The 16,962-nt window shown below is 38.5% G+C and overlaps 1 protein-coding gene across 3 annotated transcripts; it reads left to right on the forward strand.

The window, feature by feature from the left end:
- Positions 1–9,006: 9,006 nt before the first annotated feature.
- LOC100244138 (vacuolar cation/proton exchanger 3) lies at positions 9,007–16,388 on the forward strand. 3 transcript variants are annotated; one of them, XM_002266347.5, is made up of 13 exons: positions 9,007–9,378; positions 9,453–9,637; positions 9,761–10,021; positions 10,116–10,183; positions 10,508–10,536; positions 11,047–11,243; positions 11,379–11,591; positions 12,352–12,480; positions 12,742–12,858; positions 12,949–13,002; positions 15,396–15,512; positions 15,805–15,901; positions 15,981–16,388. In XM_002266347.5, the coding sequence occupies exons 2-13, from the start codon at positions 9,590–9,592 to the stop codon at positions 16,001–16,003; spliced, it is 1,353 nt and encodes a 450-aa protein (XP_002266383.2). In that variant the 5' UTR covers positions 9,007–9,378; positions 9,453–9,589; the 3' UTR covers positions 16,004–16,388. The 3 variants fall into 3 exon arrangements, with proteins under 3 accessions (XP_002266383.2, XP_019079087.1, XP_059597201.1); XM_019223542.2 differs by having other exon boundaries at positions 9,453–10,021; XM_059741218.1 differs by having other exon boundaries at positions 9,007–10,021.
- Positions 16,389–16,962: the final 574 nt, after the last annotated feature.

The following is a 16,962-nucleotide window of genomic DNA, read 5'->3' on the forward strand; positions in this document are numbered from 1 at the left end:
TCCAAAATAATCCATTGGTTGAATTTTTTTTTCAAGTACCGTCTCGAAATATTTGTAAAACTAAGCTTTTGTATCACGTAAGTATTTATATGAGGTTTTTTTTAGTGTAAAAAATCACTATTGGTGACTGTGATTTTAAAAGTTGCAGAAACATCCTTAAAACCATAGTCATAGACTGTGGTTTTACAATTTTTCTTAAAACTACAATTAGTAACTGTGGTTTCAAAATTATTTTTAATCCACGTCCGTTTTAATGGTATTGCGATTTTAATATTATTTTTAAAATATTTTTTTATCATAATAACCATAAAACCATAGTTAATAACTTTGGTTTTAAAAATATTATAAAAATCACAGTCACAGACGGTGGTTTTACAATTTTCTTTAAAACCACAGTTACGGATTGTGGTTTTACAATTTTCTTTCAAACCACGGTTATGGATTGTGGTTTTACAATTTTCTTTAAAACCACAGTCACATACTGTGGTTTTATAATTTTCTTTCAAACCACAATTACTAACTGTGGTTTCACAAATATTTTTAAGGAGAACTCATGTAACCATAACTAAAAAAAGTATGAGATTTTAGAACTTTGTTTTTTTATTTTTAATTTTAGTGTAAATTATGGATGTACCAAAATTTCTTAACGTTGTACCAAATTTCCTTGAAGTTTATTTTGGAGTGGGGAAAATTTCTTACAATTTTCCATTGTCAGTTGAAAATTATTTTTTTTTACAAATTATCCTTAATAAATTTTTTCGTTACGACTATTTTAAAATTTTATATATATATATATATATATATATATATATATATATATATATATATATATATATATATATATATATATATATATATATATATTATCTTTAGTTTTTCTTCTCCTCCTCATCCAAAGTCAACATATGTCCATAGTCGAGACGAGATATCTAAGCTTCTGAAGCGAATCCCTTCTTTCACCAAAAAAGAGCCCCAATACAAAACATGGGGTACTCTTTCCAGTTATGCAATGGATCCGAGTCGAGATAGACGACAATCCCAATCGATCCTTCATAGTACGATTTTTGTACTGTACTCTAGACACCGCTATTGCTTGCATTCTCCATATGCAAGACTACACGACTTTTGAAACGACAGAAGTGGTAAGTCGTCTCCCTCTTTTTCACTTATTTTGCCTTAGTCTCTTATTTTACAACGATTTCTCTGTTTGCCCCCCAGGTGATAGCTAGAGTCCGAAACCTTATATGACAACGCTCTCACATTTTCCACTGACTGGAAGTAGTCAGGACCATAAGGGCATATGTTACCCATAACATGGATGGAAATAAGGATCTCTTTGCCAGCTTAGAGACAGCGAAGAGCGAGGTCGCTACTGCTTGGAAGCTTAATGAAGAAGGAGTCGGTCTACTAAGAAAGACAGAAAGAGAATGAGGTAGTTCAGGCTGAAGCTCATCGACTAGCTGAAGAGAAAGAAGTTATGCTTGTTGACAAGAACCAGGCTGAAGAAGAAACTATCCGGCTGAGGTAGGAGCTGCAGGATCTCCGGACAGAATATGCTGCTCATAAAGAAGACTTGAGGGCAGACCACCAAAAGCCGATGGATGATATGTTCTTCTATGACTACCGATGTTGTATGAAGAAGCATGACATCGCCCAGGATACTCCCAACTTCCCCTTTGATGACGAGGATGAGTTTTTAGGCGGCTCTACCCAAGGAGGAGGACAGACTTCAGGAGATGGTCCATCTGCCGAGCCAACTTGATTTTCTTTGTATTTGTTCATTTTGGCTAGTTGTGGCCTAGATTTCTAAATTTGTAAATACAATGGATACTTCTATTAATTTGAATACACTTGCTTTAGTCGTTTGTCTCTGATATATTATTTTTGTCTCAAACTTTATTGATAGTATCGCTTTAAGTTGGCTGCATTCCACGGACGGAGCAGGGGTACACTGTCTATCGTTTGAAGATGGTATGCCCTTGAGTTTTCAGCCTTAGTTACAACATGCAACCCTTCCTAATTAGCTTGTAGCTTTTTGGCATCTATTTCGGTTGTGTTCTCAAAGATTTTTTTGAGGACTAAAGTTCCTGGTCGAAAAAACTGTGGTCGTGCCTTTTTGTTGTATTGAGAGATCGCCCTCTTATGGTAAGAAGCCATCCAGATAGCTGCGTCTCCTCGCATTTTGTTTGCCCAATCTAGTTGTCTTATGAGTTCTTCATCATTGTCCCTTTGATCTTGCACGACTGTTTTTGCAGTAGGCATGCCAATTTCAGTTGGAATAATAGCCTTCATCCCATGAGCAAGGGCGAAAGGAGTATCTCCTATTAGCTGTCTGGATGTTGTTCGGTAAGCTCATAAGACTCCAAGCAACTCGTCCACCCATTTTCCTTTTGCTTTTTCCAACATTTTTCTTCAGTGCATTCAATATGGTTTTGTTTGTCACCTCCGCTTATCCGTTGTTTTGTGGATAGCGAGGCATTGAATATAGATTCTTGATGTTTAACTCCAAGCAAAATGTTCGAAAGACAGTACTGTCAAACTGTGGCCCATTTTCCGTAGCAATCACTCTTGGAACTCCGAATCAGCATACGATGTTTTTCCAGACGAACTTGGAGACATCCTTATCTTTGATGCTGGCATAGGCTTATGCTACCACCCACTTGCTAAAATAGTCGGTTGCAATGAGCAAAAACTTCTTTTGCGTTGTTGCAATGGGCAAGGGGCCGACTATGTCCATCCCCCATTGTGCAAATGGTCAAGGACTTGTGATCGGGTTGAGAGCTTCAAAAGGTACATGGGGGATGGGAGCGTGTCTTTGACACCGATCACATCTCTTAACATAGCCTTCAACATCTCGTTTCATGGTGGGCTAGTAATACCTTTACGTGTAGGTGCGGGGTGCCAAAGTTCGTCCGCCTGGATGATTGCCGCAAACGCCTTCATGGAGTTCAACCATGACATATTTGGCTTTTGACTCGCTCAAACACTTTAGGTATGGACTTCCAAATGATCGCTTATAGAGCTAGTCATTAATCAAAGTGAAGCGTGTTGCTTGTATGCAGAGTCTGTGTGCTTGCTTCCCGTCTTCTAGTAATTCCCTAGTCTTGAGGTATTTCACGATGTCATGCATCCAACCCGAGTTCGCTTCATTGGTACTGCACACTGGTTCGAATGTAATTGAGGGTGTGGCTTTGAGGTAGACGAGCAACATCACTATCTTTTTTATAGGGAGGGTGGTAGCTATTTCGGCCAGTGAATCTGCCTCACGTTCTCCTTTCGTGGTACCCGTCTAACAACCCATTCGTCCAATTTTTTCAAGTGATCTTCCATCATGGCTAGGTAGCGAGCCATGCATTCATCCTTTGCTTCATACTCTTGTTGAATCTGTTCGAAAATTAGCTGAGAGTCACTCTTGATTTCTAACTTAGTTGCAACTAGCATTAGGGCAAGATTTAGCCCAACTATGACAGCTTCATATTCTGCTTTGTTGTTGGAGGCAGAAAAATTGAGATAGATAAATTGCTCCATTAGTTTCCCAGTTGGTGATTGTAGAATCAGACCTACTCTAGATCCGAACACTTTGGACGCTCCGTCTACATAAAGTGTCCACCATTGCTCTCTAGGGCGATCAGTCGGATGTCCTTGTTTTTTAGAGAGTTCAACTATAAAGTCGGTCATAACTTGCCCCTTTAATGATAACTTTGGCTAATACTTGATTTCGTATTCACTCAACTCGATGACCCATTTTAACATTCGTCCAGACAGGTTTGGTTTATGCAGGATAACTCGGAGTGGCTAGTTTTTTAGTATGGTCACTTGGTGAGCCTGGAAATATGGGCGGAACTTTCGAGCGACATCCTTTAGTGCTAGAGTAGTCTGTTCTACCTGGGAATATTGAGTTTCAACGCCTACCATTGCCTTGCTCACATAGTAGACAAGCCTTTGATTTTTGTTTCATATCTGATGAAACATGACGACACTGACAGCATAGTATGATACAACTAAATACATATAGAGTTCTTCATTGGACTTGGGGCTGCTTAGGATGGGTGGTTTGGCAAGGTAGCGCTTGACTACTCCAAATGTCTACTCATATTTGTTTGTCCAGTCGAACCTGCTTGTCCCCTTGAGTGTGAGGAAGAAAGACCTCAGTTTATCTGTGAAACGAGCTATGAAACGTCCCAAAGCTGTGAGACGACCCATGAGGCGTTGTAACTTTTTCTTGTTGTTTGGAGCGGGTATTTTGAGGACGACTTTTACTTGAGTTGGGCTAACTTCAATTCCTCTTTGGGTTACCATAAACCCTAGAAACTTCCTCCCACTGATGCCAAACGCACACTTAGCTGGATTGAGCTTCATGTTGTATGCTCGCATCATAAAGAATGCTTCTTCTAGGTGCTGGGTGTGCTCAACTCGAGTTTCGTTCTTTACAACAATGTCATCAATGTAGACTTCCATAGTTAGGCCAATCAGGGGCTTGAAAATTTTTGTCATTAACCTCTGTTAAGTAGCACCAGCGTTCTTGAGTCCGAATGGCATGACTTTGTAATAGTACAACCCTTGAGGTGTAGCAAAGGTTGTCTTCTCCTCATCTGACTAGAACATGGGGATTTGGTGGTATCCGAAGAAGACGTCTAGAAAGGAAAACATCTCATGTCCGACAATGGCGTCGACTATCTAGTCTATCCGAGGTAAGAGAAAGTTATCATTTGGACATGCGTCATTTAGGTTGGTGTAATCAATGCAAACTCGCCACTTTCCATTATTTTTTAGGACTATCACCGCGTTTGCCAATCAGTCCGAATATTCGACCTCTTTGATAAATTCGATTGCTAATAATTTGTCAATTTTTGCCTAAATGATTTTTGTCTGTCCTGATGGAAACGTCGGACCTTTTGCTGGACAAGTCATGAGATGGATGAGACGTTAAGTTTGTGAGAGGCCATAGACAGATGAATCCTCGACATGTCCGAGTGAGTCCAGGCGAAGGTGTCCTTGTTGCACTTGAGCATGCTTTCCAGTAGTTCCAATTCCTTTTGCGTAAGCAGGGAGTTGGTATAGGTGATTTGATTTGTGTCATGTGAGAGGCGTAGTGGTTGAAGCGAATCAGCTGCAGATGGATCTTTCTCCCCCGGGCTTAGTAACTATTATTGCTCCCTTGCGCTTGATGATTTAGGGCGCATTTTGTCACCGACCGGGTGTCCAACCTCTAGTGTTACCTGATAGCATTGGTGCATGGCTAAGTGGCTACCTAGTAGGTTGACTTGTTCCTCTTTTGTGAGGTAGCTCACCACCTTATGGTACGTAGAAGGAATGACTTTTATTCTGTGAAGCCATGCACATTCCATGATGGCATTGTATGGGGACAAGTCATCGACCACCAGGAACCGCACGTTCAGGGTAACTGGGCCAGCTTGGATGGGCAATACAATGTCTCCTAATGAAGTCGTTGTAGCTCCATTGAAACCAGACAACAAACACCCTGGGTTCTCTAAGGCAGACAGTGAGTAGCCCATCTGCTTGTAGGCTGACATTTGCAAGAGGCCAGCTAAGATATTTGAATAAACTAGAATCCTTTTCACATCAAATTCGCCTACCCCTAGTGTTAAGACTAGGGCATCTTCATGTTGTTGCAACACTCAGTTAACATCTATCGGAGGGAAGGTAACTGTACCGTCTATGGGGCGCACACTCCTTTCTGAAAAGTTGCGTTGAAAAGAATTAACCCGCTCTCTTACAAATGCCATGCAGAGCAACATTCACCTTTATCGCTTGGAATTGTGTCTATCGTCTATGGGGCCTCCATGTATGTAGTTGATGACAACTCTAGGGGCTGTTGGAGATACAGGGGCTAGGACAGTTGCCTTTTGTGCCGTCTTTCTTTGCATGCTAGTTGTGTGGACATACTGTTTTAGCTGTCCGAATTTGATTAGTTTCTCCACCAAGTAATGGAGACTCTTGCATTGCTCGGTGGTATGGTCGTGATCCTTATGATAGGAGCACCTTATGTTTCGATCTTGTCCAGTCAGATCTGTCTTGATGGGTTCCAACCATCTGAAGTCTGACAGATCATGAATGATCAGAAGGAGTCTTTCGTAGGAGATACCGAGGGGGTGAGTCTCACTTGTTACTGTTGTTGACTAGTTCGCCTCTTGCTAATTTTCCTCGATTGGTTCGAGGGCTTAGAACTCCCAGCCTCATTGTTCTTGGTCGAGCCATTGGTGACCAAGACCTATTAAGACGTTGCTTAGACGTCGTCTTCGAGCATAGAATATTTGTCCGCCCATCTAAACACGTCATCCATTGTTGTAGGTAGCTTTTTTACGAGAGACTCAAAGAATGGTGTGCTTCAGTTGATGTTTTGCTTGAAGATTTGTAGGATGGTATCCTTACTGCAGGATTCCACTTGGAGTACTGCTTACCCGAATCGTTTCATGAAGTCTCTGAGCGACTTGTTCTCCTACAACTTGATATTCTACAAGGTGCTTATGTTCTGTTTTTGGCAAGCAAAACATAGGTAGTGGCCCATAAAGGTTTCCGAGGTATCCTAGAACGTGTTCATGGAATTCGGCGAAAGTTGGTAAAACCATGAGAGAGTCGGGTCGCATAGGCTGGCCGGAAAGACCTTGCACATCAATGCATCATTCCCTATGTCAAGGGTTATGAGTTGTCTGAAGTGCATAATATGATTGAACGGATTGCTTGTTCCGTTGTATGTTGCGAATTTTGGCACTATAAATCCCCTAGGTAGTTTGTAGTTGATTATATGGGGGTTGAACGACATGGAGAGCATGTCATCCAACCGTCGGCTAATAGAATCGGGTGGAGCCCGTGTCGACGGCACTTTAGTATGCTACCTGGTAGTTGAGAAGGCTATTTGGACATTGGTGCAACGGCTGGGGGACCTAAACAGGCCCTCAGAGTCTCTGGAATGTGTGATTGCCCCTCCACGCTTGGTGCTTGAGGTCCTAGTTGGGCTCGTATTGCATATAATAAATGCGACCTTATGTTGCGCCTCGTTTTCCTAGATACCCAGGTAGAGCTTGTTCCTTCATCCGACTGCATCTGGCGATCCAACGAAGACTCCTCCCTGGATTGTCTTGAATAACTGCCATAGGAGAACTCTATGCCCCCAAGGTAAAATGTCTCAGCAACTCGCCTCGAGGTTGTGTGTCAGCTCTAAGTGTGTTAACTTTGAGAGGGGCCCGTCGTCAACATTTGAGCTCGCAACTCCTCATTATCCTCTTTGAGTCATTTGGTTTGGCAGATCAGAGTCCACATCTGCCTATCACTTTCTCGTTGACGTCTTTCCACTCCTTCAGGCCATACGAAATAATCTTCGCCACCCATAGCCGACGATTGACTTCTGAAGGATGTTGACATCCTTAGTTCTTTCAATTCCCACATATGGCGTAAATGTTGGTGGAATGCCAATTAGGTATGAGTTTGTCTAGCTTCTCTGGAATCAGACAGACTTCTTCCCAATGTTGGTGGAGTGCCAACTAGATATGAGTCTGTCTAGCTTCTCTAGAGTCAGACATGCTTCTTCCTTGCACAAAAGGATGTTCAGATAGGTGGTCTGGGCACGCTCCTTTGAAGCTTAAGTCAGAAGAGAATAAGGATGGGTATAATCCTTTCGAATGGCTTTGTACGCGCATACCCGTTTCATGCTTCTCATGAGGGTTTTTATATAGCAGATGGTACCATCGCCATAAATCTGATGGTGCTTTCATGCTTTTTTTGTGATGATGATTGTCATCAAGGTGGAAATCAAGCCTTAGCAAGAGAGTCAATGCCATCACCTCTGCACGGATTGGGCAATCATACCAAACAAAATCCACTGATTGGTGCCATTAGCTGGCTGTCGAGCAAGAGTCTCGGACCATGTAGTTGACTATGCATTTAAGTTTGTTAATGTCGCAGATTGCGCGTAGCAATTAGTAGACATTGACTTTTAGGTGTAAATGTCGTCTAGGTTGTTACTCAAACGCTGATTGTGATTATCCATTAGCTCAATGCCTAGATTTTTCGGCTGTGTTGGTTAATCCGTCTGGAAATCTCAGTTAACTTGGTCTCTCCATTCCGTTTGGCACCTAGAAGGAAGGAAATCTCTTTCGTCTTGTGTCAGACGGAGTTTGTTTTAGATGAATGGATCTAGACAGATCATCTGTAACCCTTGGACGGATCAAGAGTTTTTGATTTTGGGGAGGACACGTGGAAGGAAACTACCATAAGAATATTTTGAAAGTTTTATAGTTATTATTATTTTTTTCTCATAGAAAAATTATTTTTTATATTTGAATATTTAAATAAAATTTTATTTTTGAAGACTATTAAGAGGGAGCAAAGTTTAGGAGGAAAAAAAAAAGGGAGGAGAGAGCAATAATAATTTAAAAGAAAAAAAACCTTTTATTTTAAATTTTTTTATATTCTTCTAAATTCCACCTTAGAAAAGTTTTAAAAACATCACAAAAACACGCAATTACCTTAATTTCATTATTTCCATGAATTAGCTTTATTCTAATTTCTAAAAACAAAATAATAACCAAAGTTTTTAGGTCAGCTTCATGATATTTTGCAAAATAATTATCAAAGAACCCATTTTTAAAAAATGTATTTTTTAAAAAAAATATTAAAAATTTAAATATAAAAAGGTATTTTTGACTTTTTTTTCTTTTTCTTTTTTTATAAAAGTATTATTAATATAATATTCTAAAAAAATTGTCTTGAATCAAAATGCCATAAAATTTATTTTTTAAATTATAAAATTTTTTCGCATAGTGAAAAAAAAACTTTAATTTAATTATTTAATTTACGCCACCCATTCCATTAATAACTATTTCTGAAAATGTTATTATATTTTATGCAACTCCAATCAAAGCTTAAAAAAAGTTACAATGTACAAGAAGTTATGTATGGGATAAAATTATTTTTAACATAAAGTTAACTTATTTATTTGTAGGGAGAAGAAGAGCAGAGAACTAAACGCCCTCCTGTTGGTGGTTTACAGTTGAGCGGGAGAGAAATGCGGAAATGGGGGAGATGGGATAGGAACAATAGCCGAGAATGATGGAACCCATTGGTTGCGGTTCTTTTTCTGCCTCTTCCATTCCACGTGTTTCTTCCTTCTTTCTTTCTTTTATTGCTTTCATTCATGGGTGTAGTTTTTCTTTTTCAACGTCTGGTCTTCTTCCTTCGTTCCATGTTCCCCTTATCATCCGTTAATCCCAATAACCACCCACCACCTACACTTCTATCCACCATTTTTCATTTCCCAACACGAAAACTACGGAACCCATCCCATACCATGCTCAGAAGCGAGAAATTGTCATCATCTATGTGATTTCAATCATATTAACACTTGATTGTTATCAGCAGGTCAGTTTCTTTTTCCTCTGTGTTTTTCATGGGGTTCATTTGTATTGAATATTGAAGTTGAAATGGGTGAATAGGTAAATAAATTCGAGATAATGCTCCTGGGCACCACCCTTTTCCATTCATTGGAAAAGTTGAATGAGCAGTGATGCCCATGCTTGGAGATGGATGGTTCCTTGTTGCTTTCTGGGCATAGTCGCAGTAGCTGGGGCGTATGGACAACCACAAGTCACAAATAGTTGGAATTCACTCCCATCTCGAAGTCAGTTTCTTTCCCCCTCCTTTGCAAATATCAAAATTTAGAGCTTTGCTGAACATTTGTTACAAGGCATATTGCATTTGGCATTTGGTACTAAAATCTGATGGACGAGTGTGTGTTCCCCAGATGGGATCATTAGAGGAAAGAGCAGTGCTTGAGTTTGAGGACGAGAGTCTTTTTAGCCCAGACTCAGCTTCTAGAAAGACACATTCCCGGGAGGGTCCCCTGGTATTGGCGCCGTCTCCTGCTTCAGAAACTTCTGGTACTAAATGCATGAGTAATAGCATCTTCAATAGCATAAAGGTTGTGGTCTTCTCCACCAAAATCAACCTACTTGTGCCCTTTGGCCCCGCGGCAATTTTGGTGGATAAGTTTACTAACAATCACGTGAGTTGCATTCTATCTTGACATGCCCATGCACTTTGGATCATCACATAAAAATATCCACTTGTTCTCATTTGTTCTTTGGAGTGTATTTCAGGGTTGGGTCTTCTTTCTTAGTTTACTGGGCATAATACCTCTGGCTGAGCGATTGGGTTATGCTACAGAGTAAGGATTCATTCATTTTCTCTTTATATACATGGGTAATTTGGTTTGTGTAGAGTACGCTTTGTCAGATAGCATTACTTGGGTATGAGTTCTGGATATTTAATTTGGAAATGTAACCAACAAGTGTGTCCATAAGAGGAAGTGGGGACTGGTTATGACATGGATATTTCACATGGCCCTTTATTTCACCTTGGGGTGGGGTACATGGAAGAAAAACTTCATTTACCAGTACATATAGCCAAAATTGATTATAATTTGTTTACGAACTTCTAGAACTTGGGTTTATGAGTGCTTAATATAAATCCATCTTTTCTTTTAATGCAGGCAGTTAGCTTTGTTCACTGGTCCTACAGGTAAATGTCTTGCTAATTTTGAAAGTTGGTCTTTTTTTCCTCACTCCATGTAGATCTTTAGGTTTTATAGAAGATCAGGGTCTTAATTAATATTTTGAAATTTTGATGGACAATCTATGAGGACTGACTTTTCTACTTGTTCTTCTAATCCATATTCATCCTTTACTTTTGTATGTTTTTGTCCTTTTGTCTTGAATATATATGGTTTGTTCATTGGCCTCTGTCACAGTATTGGTTGGCCCTGTACAACTCCACAGTGATGATATGGCCTGAGTTGGGTGTGGTTGCTTTTGTTTGTTGCATTGATAAAGTTGGGAATGGGGTTGCCTTGGCCCCTTTCCTAATTTTGTCCTAAAAGAACTCTTCATTTACAAAATGGTAAATGACACATGTATCTGACAAGTTTGCCTGGAATACTGGGGTCAATTTGCTCATATCATGTTTGCCTGGAACTTCAATCATCATTTTCTTTGTGGCTAACTTACAATGGTGTTGATCTGAGCTTTACAGTTGGGGGTTTGTTAAATGCCACCTTTGGAAATGCCACAGAGTTGATAATATCAGTTTATGCACTGAAGAATGGCATGATACGTGTTGTTCAACAGTCATTATTGGGCTCAATTCTGTCGAACATGTTGCTGGTGCTTGGATGTGCATTTTTCAGTGGAGGAATGGTTTTTTCTAAGAAGGAACAGGTGTTTAGCAAGGTCTGTTTCCCATTTTAAGTACAGTTATCTCTTCAAACCAAATTAGAAATATATAGTTAGTTTTGCTCTCTCTCTCTCTCTCCCATCCTTCAATATTGGTTTGAAAAATAGGAGTGTTTCTAATCTTATTGGCAGGCAGCTGCTGGAGTGAACTCAGGGTTGCTGTTGATGGCAGTCATGGGGCTTCTGTTTCCAGCTGTCCTCCACTTCACTCACACTGAATTGCATTTTGGGAGTTCTGAGTTGGCCCTTTCAAGATTTAGTAGCTGCATTATGCTTGTGGCATATGCTGCCTATCTTGTTTTTCAGCTGAAGAGTCAGAAAAACCTTTATGTTCCAGTCGATGAGGTTGGCCCTTTGATGTTTTTCAGAAGCCCACTACATTTTTTCTTCCTTGATAAGTCATGTTTTGTTTATCTTTTGTCTCTGGTTAGTTATAGATACTATGATCCACTGATCGTATACACAGTATTTTTGGGTTGAAGATGGAATTTAGTCATACTTCAATAACCATTTAATCCTTGCATAGTCAAAATTTTCATATCATACATAACTGTAATACTTATGTTTTAGAGACAGGACAGTCTTCTAGTTCTCATTTCTGTCGGAAACAATACTTATGTTGTAGAGATAGGACAGTCTTCTAGTGCTCATTTCTGTCAGAAACAAACACTACAAAAAAAGAAAAAACAGAAATCTCAACTTCATGCTTTAACATGATGTTCTATGCTATCTATCATAGTTATCTAATGCATCCTAGCTGCTTTGCTTCCTGAAGTCCCCACTTCCCACTTCCTCGTTTCATTTTCAATTCTCAAGCTATACTTCCTGCTTCTGCTTCTAATTTTTCTTCTCACATTAGGAACCTGCTCTAGCACCCCTGTTTTGCAGGATAATTAGGAGAACCTGAGACATCACTTTATTAAACATTAATATCCCCTAGATTCTGCATATGATTTATTAGTTAATATAGTTTCTGTTTTCATCTTTTTCTCCAGTGCTGTAGTCCATCTCAATCTTCCATCATAATAATATCGAGAAAAATCCTCATTCTCTCCTTTTCTGCTTTATTGTGAATCGTTTTATCTGATAAATGGTATACAATCAGGGCGGGGACCAAACTGAAGGGGATGAAGATGAAGCTCCTGAAATTTCCAAGTGGGAATCCATAATATGGCTAACTATTTTGACTTTGTGGATTTCAGTCCTCTCAGAGTACCTAGTTAATGCCATAGAGGTAATTCTAAAACGTTTCATTTGTAATCTCTTATATACCCTGTTGGCTAATCAATTCCTCGGCATGCCTGTTTTATTACTGGGACAAGGACCGATGCATCCTCCGAATAAGAAAGTACATTGTTTTGTTTTCTTTGTGTTCTCTTGTATATTGAAAGATGTATATCATTCAATTTCTTTGTTAAATTTACCATAATGGGGGGAATTCAGTCTCTTATTTTAGTTTTTGTTATCAGTTTTATAGTAAACTTCCTCTGTGCAGGGGGCATCTGTTGCATGGAAAATGCCAATTGCATTTATTAGTGTTATCCTGCTCCCAATTGTTGGGAATGCAGCAGAGCATGCAAGTGCAATTATATTTGCCATGAAAGACAAACTTGTAAGTTATTGTACTGCTAGCATCTATTAATAACTGCATTTGACATTGTTAACTAATCCTTCTGTTTTGATGGATTCAATTTTTTGCTAGGACATTTCCTTGGGAGTGGCAATAGGCTCATCAACACAAATATCGATGTTTGGGGTAGGTGCTATGTATTATCCAAATTCACACTGACTTGTAGTTCCAATATACATTATTTGAAGAGCTCAACTTCTCTTTCCTTGGTGTGCATCTCCATCTTAGATATGGAATAGCACAAATAACCTCTTTTCTTACTGCCATGGAAAACCATTAAAATAATAACGGTACACTATAGTACACCCCTCAAATAACAGCTGATTTCCTCTTCAAGTTCTCCCACAAATAACCTTAACTGTCTCACTTAACAGCTCCTTTCATATCCCATGTCACACCTCCACCTTGCCTTAATGAATCATCCACTCACTAATTCCACTCCCTTGTTAGATCAGTTCAGTTAAATATGTCCATGAGCATAGTGTATGTTCCTATCTAGCCTACCTGTGAAAATATGTATGCTTGTGGCGGTGTGTAGGCACACTTTTTGAGTGTGATTTTATCAGCTTCAAGTTTGTAGGTATATAGGTGCTGTAACTGCTTTCTTTCTATTTTATCCTTGAGAAGAGAAAGTTTTATTTAATCAAATTTAAAATATTTAGTTAACACCTGGAGAAGAGATGGTGGGGCACTGCATAAAAATTACTGATCTTCTTTCTTGGCTTCCAATATGAATCTTTATGATGAAATGGTTAGCCTTATTAAATAAGCATCATAGCTTCAGGTGAATGCTATCTGCTGGTTTAAAGAGTAACTTTAAACTTTTTCCATCCTTGAAAGGAATGTCCCTGATGCAGCGATGCCTCAGTATCATAGATAGATCAACCTTTTCTGTTTCTGGTATTGCACATTAGTTACTGAGAGAATAGACTTTGCACATCTCTAAAGTATACTTCCATGTGGTAGGAAGTTGCATTGGTAATGAACTTGTAAGTGATGGTTGATTGGCAGACTTGTATGGAAGTTCATTCTTGGAGGTCCTCCCAGCAAGTCCTGGCCTTTGTGTTGTTTAATAAATTAGTATTTTGCTTTTTTTTTTTTTTTTTGTGCTAGCAGTCGTTTGTTATTACCCAACAAATGAACAGCCATCTTTGATGCATGAGTGCCGTAAAAAAAAAATTATTTCTTAAGTTGTAAATGGAAGGTAGATAATGTCAATGTTAGTATGCTACTAGTAACTGAGAGGAAAATAATCTAAATAGTATGTTATGTGGTTGCATTGGAAACTCAGAGCAGTGGATGAGGAAAAATATTTTATTATCTGTTTTGAAAAATTTCTAGTGTTGGTTGCATTTATGCATCCAATACTTTGTGGAGCTGAAGATTTTAAAAGCTTGTTTGAATGGGAAAAAAGTCCAAGACAGTGGGTTTCAGCAACATGCCTGTGATTGCTTTCCTTAAGAAAGATAATTACCAGTTATAAATCACTTAATATGGTCAATTTCGAATCCAGGAAATTGATTGGCAGTCAAACTAGGAATGGTCACATTTTTTTAAGGCTTACAGAACATTGTTGGCTCCTGTCTCTCTCTCTTTCTGTGCATGTTCTGACTGTTTCATACCCAACCTTTTCATAATGTTCCATATAAATGATTGATGTCACCAAGAAAAAAAAAATTCTGTTTTCCATTTCTTGTACTTCATACAACTGAGAGCTAGTTTTAAGGTCTGAGAGGGCTGACTCCTTTCTATAGAAGTTTTTTGCCTGTTTGTTGGCCATCTGCCTTCCTTTATATAGAAGTCTTTGCATGTTTGGTTAGCCATCTTAGCAACAAACAAGCATAGTTCCTTGTTCAAGGTTTATCTCTGTCACGTCTCTTGAGTACTGCTTGACTGTATGACTAGAGCTACTTTTTATTTCCATCTTTCCCATGGCTTGGATTGCATTCTTATTCGCAATGTATGACTATTTTATTTTTATTTTTGCTTTGAGGAGACAACTACCAAAAAAAGATTATCCTCAATATACATAACATGAAGGGAAATAAAATAAAAGAAAGAGTATTAATTTTGTGGAATAGAATGTGTTTTTGTGACCAGCTGCTAAAGGAGGGGCCTTTTTTTTTTTTTTTAACTGTTTTCCTTGTTCTATGGATTGTTGAAGATGTACCAAACTGATTTGATATATTAGTATCTGGGGAGGAACGTTGAAAAGTTATTCTGCTTTCTCACCAAGTTACATAATACTCAGCCTGACTTTTATCCCGTAAGTTGGGTTTGTAGTTCATGGTGGTGCTGTTGAGAGCTTATTGAGCTTGTACTCTTCTTGCATCATCATCATTGTCATCAGAGCCTCCTCACTAGTGCCATGTTATCAATTCTGTATTTGATGCATAAAGAAACTTGTATGTCTCTTACTATATTTCTTTGGCATATTCTGTCAAGGGCTTTATGTTGCTTGTGCCTTCCCCTTTGGGTTATTTACTTTGTGAAGACTCTCATTGTTGCTATGGCTGCAGATTCCCTTCTGTGTGGTTGTTGGGTGGATCATGGGACGTCCTATGGACTTGAATTTTCAGCTTTTCGAGACAGCCACCCTTTTCATGACTGTCATAGTTGTGGCCTTCATGTTGCAGGTTTGCCCACGGAGAAAACTTTCCTTGTCTAACTCCATAAGTTCCATCATATTGTAAGAAAATTTATTCAACATGAATGCCTGAATATTGGTCCTATGAATGACTTGAAAACTGGGAAGCCAAAATTTCCTGTTTGCACATCCTTCTTAGTAGTAGCAATGAGTTCAAATTGCTGATGGATGAAACAATTATCTATTCATTTGTTTATTTTTGGGTCTGTTTTTCCTCCTTGTCATAGCATCTCTGGTTTATCATGAACCCTTTTTGTATAAGCTTCATGTTGAGCTTGCAGGAGGGAACTTCCAACTATTTTAAAGGAATAATGCTCATCTTTTGCTATCTGATAGTTGCTGCAAGTTTCTTTGTACATATTGATCCAACTTCTATAGGTGAGTTACTGTTCACCAGTGAACAAACAAAAGCTTAATGATTTTGTTGGATTCACTGGAAATGCGGTTGGTTTTGCAGTGGATAAGCCCTCTAAGCATTAGAAAATAACCAGCAATGGATCATGGACAACGGATCTCCTAAAGCTCAAGCTCCATTTTCTGCACTGGGAATGGGGGTTTTTGCAGAGGACAATCCCCAGAGTTGACTGAACTGATGGGTTCAAAAGGTGGAACTGCTAAAGCACAAGGACCATTCATCACAAGTGAAGCATTTCCCAACTTTCAGGATGGTGTTGTTTGATGAGCAGCCAGTGGATCCTCCCTTGCTTCCCCCAGATGGCTGGATACAAAGTGTACTGTAGATTCCATATTGAATTTAAGATAGTAGGAAAAGCAGTATCTCCAATGTAATTTTACAAGTTGTACACCAATTTTCTCTTGCTAACTCATCTCAAATGGCTAATTTATTCGGACTAGTTCTTGTTCACCATTTGATCTCCACGTGTATAGGATAAGGGCTTCCACCCTATTTGATTTTACTCCCGTCAAGTCTTTATAACCATGGGTGCGCTTGGGTGGCATGATAATAAAGGGGCCAGCTTGATTAAATGTTAAAAAAAAAATTATTAATTTATTAACCCATTTACTTCTTCCTTCTTCCTTCCCGTTTCTGTTTTTAACATTAATAGTAATAAATTTTATATAAATTATTAAAAAGAAATTTATATAGAAGATAAAGAATAAGTAAAATGAATTTATATACATATATTTTTGTATTTTCATATAAAACTTTTATTTTTGAGGAAGTTTAGTTGTACACTCTGTAAGGTGATTTATTATTATTATTTTTTAAATGCGGGCAATAATTTTTTTAATTAAAAATTTTAATTTATCATAATTATTTTTATTTTTAAAATTATCTCTATTTTTTTTTTTTTTAAATTTCCCCATTTCTTTAGTTTTTTTCTTAGGTGATTTTATAAGCAAAATTGGAATAAACCCTACACATGGAGGGGATTTTAATATTTTATTCGGGGAATTATTCTTTTAAGATATGCAGT

This window comes from Vitis vinifera, chromosome 12, assembly GCF_030704535.1.
Source record: "Vitis vinifera cultivar Pinot Noir 40024 chromosome 12, ASM3070453v1".
Lineage (NCBI taxonomy): Eukaryota > Viridiplantae > Streptophyta > Magnoliopsida > Vitales > Vitaceae > Vitis > Vitis vinifera.

What these genes read in the sequence shown, in the direction of transcription:
- LOC100244138 (XM_059741218.1), top strand. Translation starts at nt 9,590, where the DNA reads ATGGACAACCACAAGTCACAAATAGTTGGAATTCACTCCCATCTCGAA. An exon ending in TTTATGTTCCAGTCGATGAG is followed by an intron (nt 11,592 to 12,351) that starts GTTGGCCCTTTG and finishes GTATACAATCAG; the next exon opens with GGCGGGGACCAAACTGAAGG. An exon ending in TTGCCATGAAAGACAAACTT is followed by an intron (nt 12,859 to 12,948) that starts GTAAGTTATTGT and finishes ATTTTTTGCTAG; the next exon opens with GACATTTCCTTGGGAGTGGC.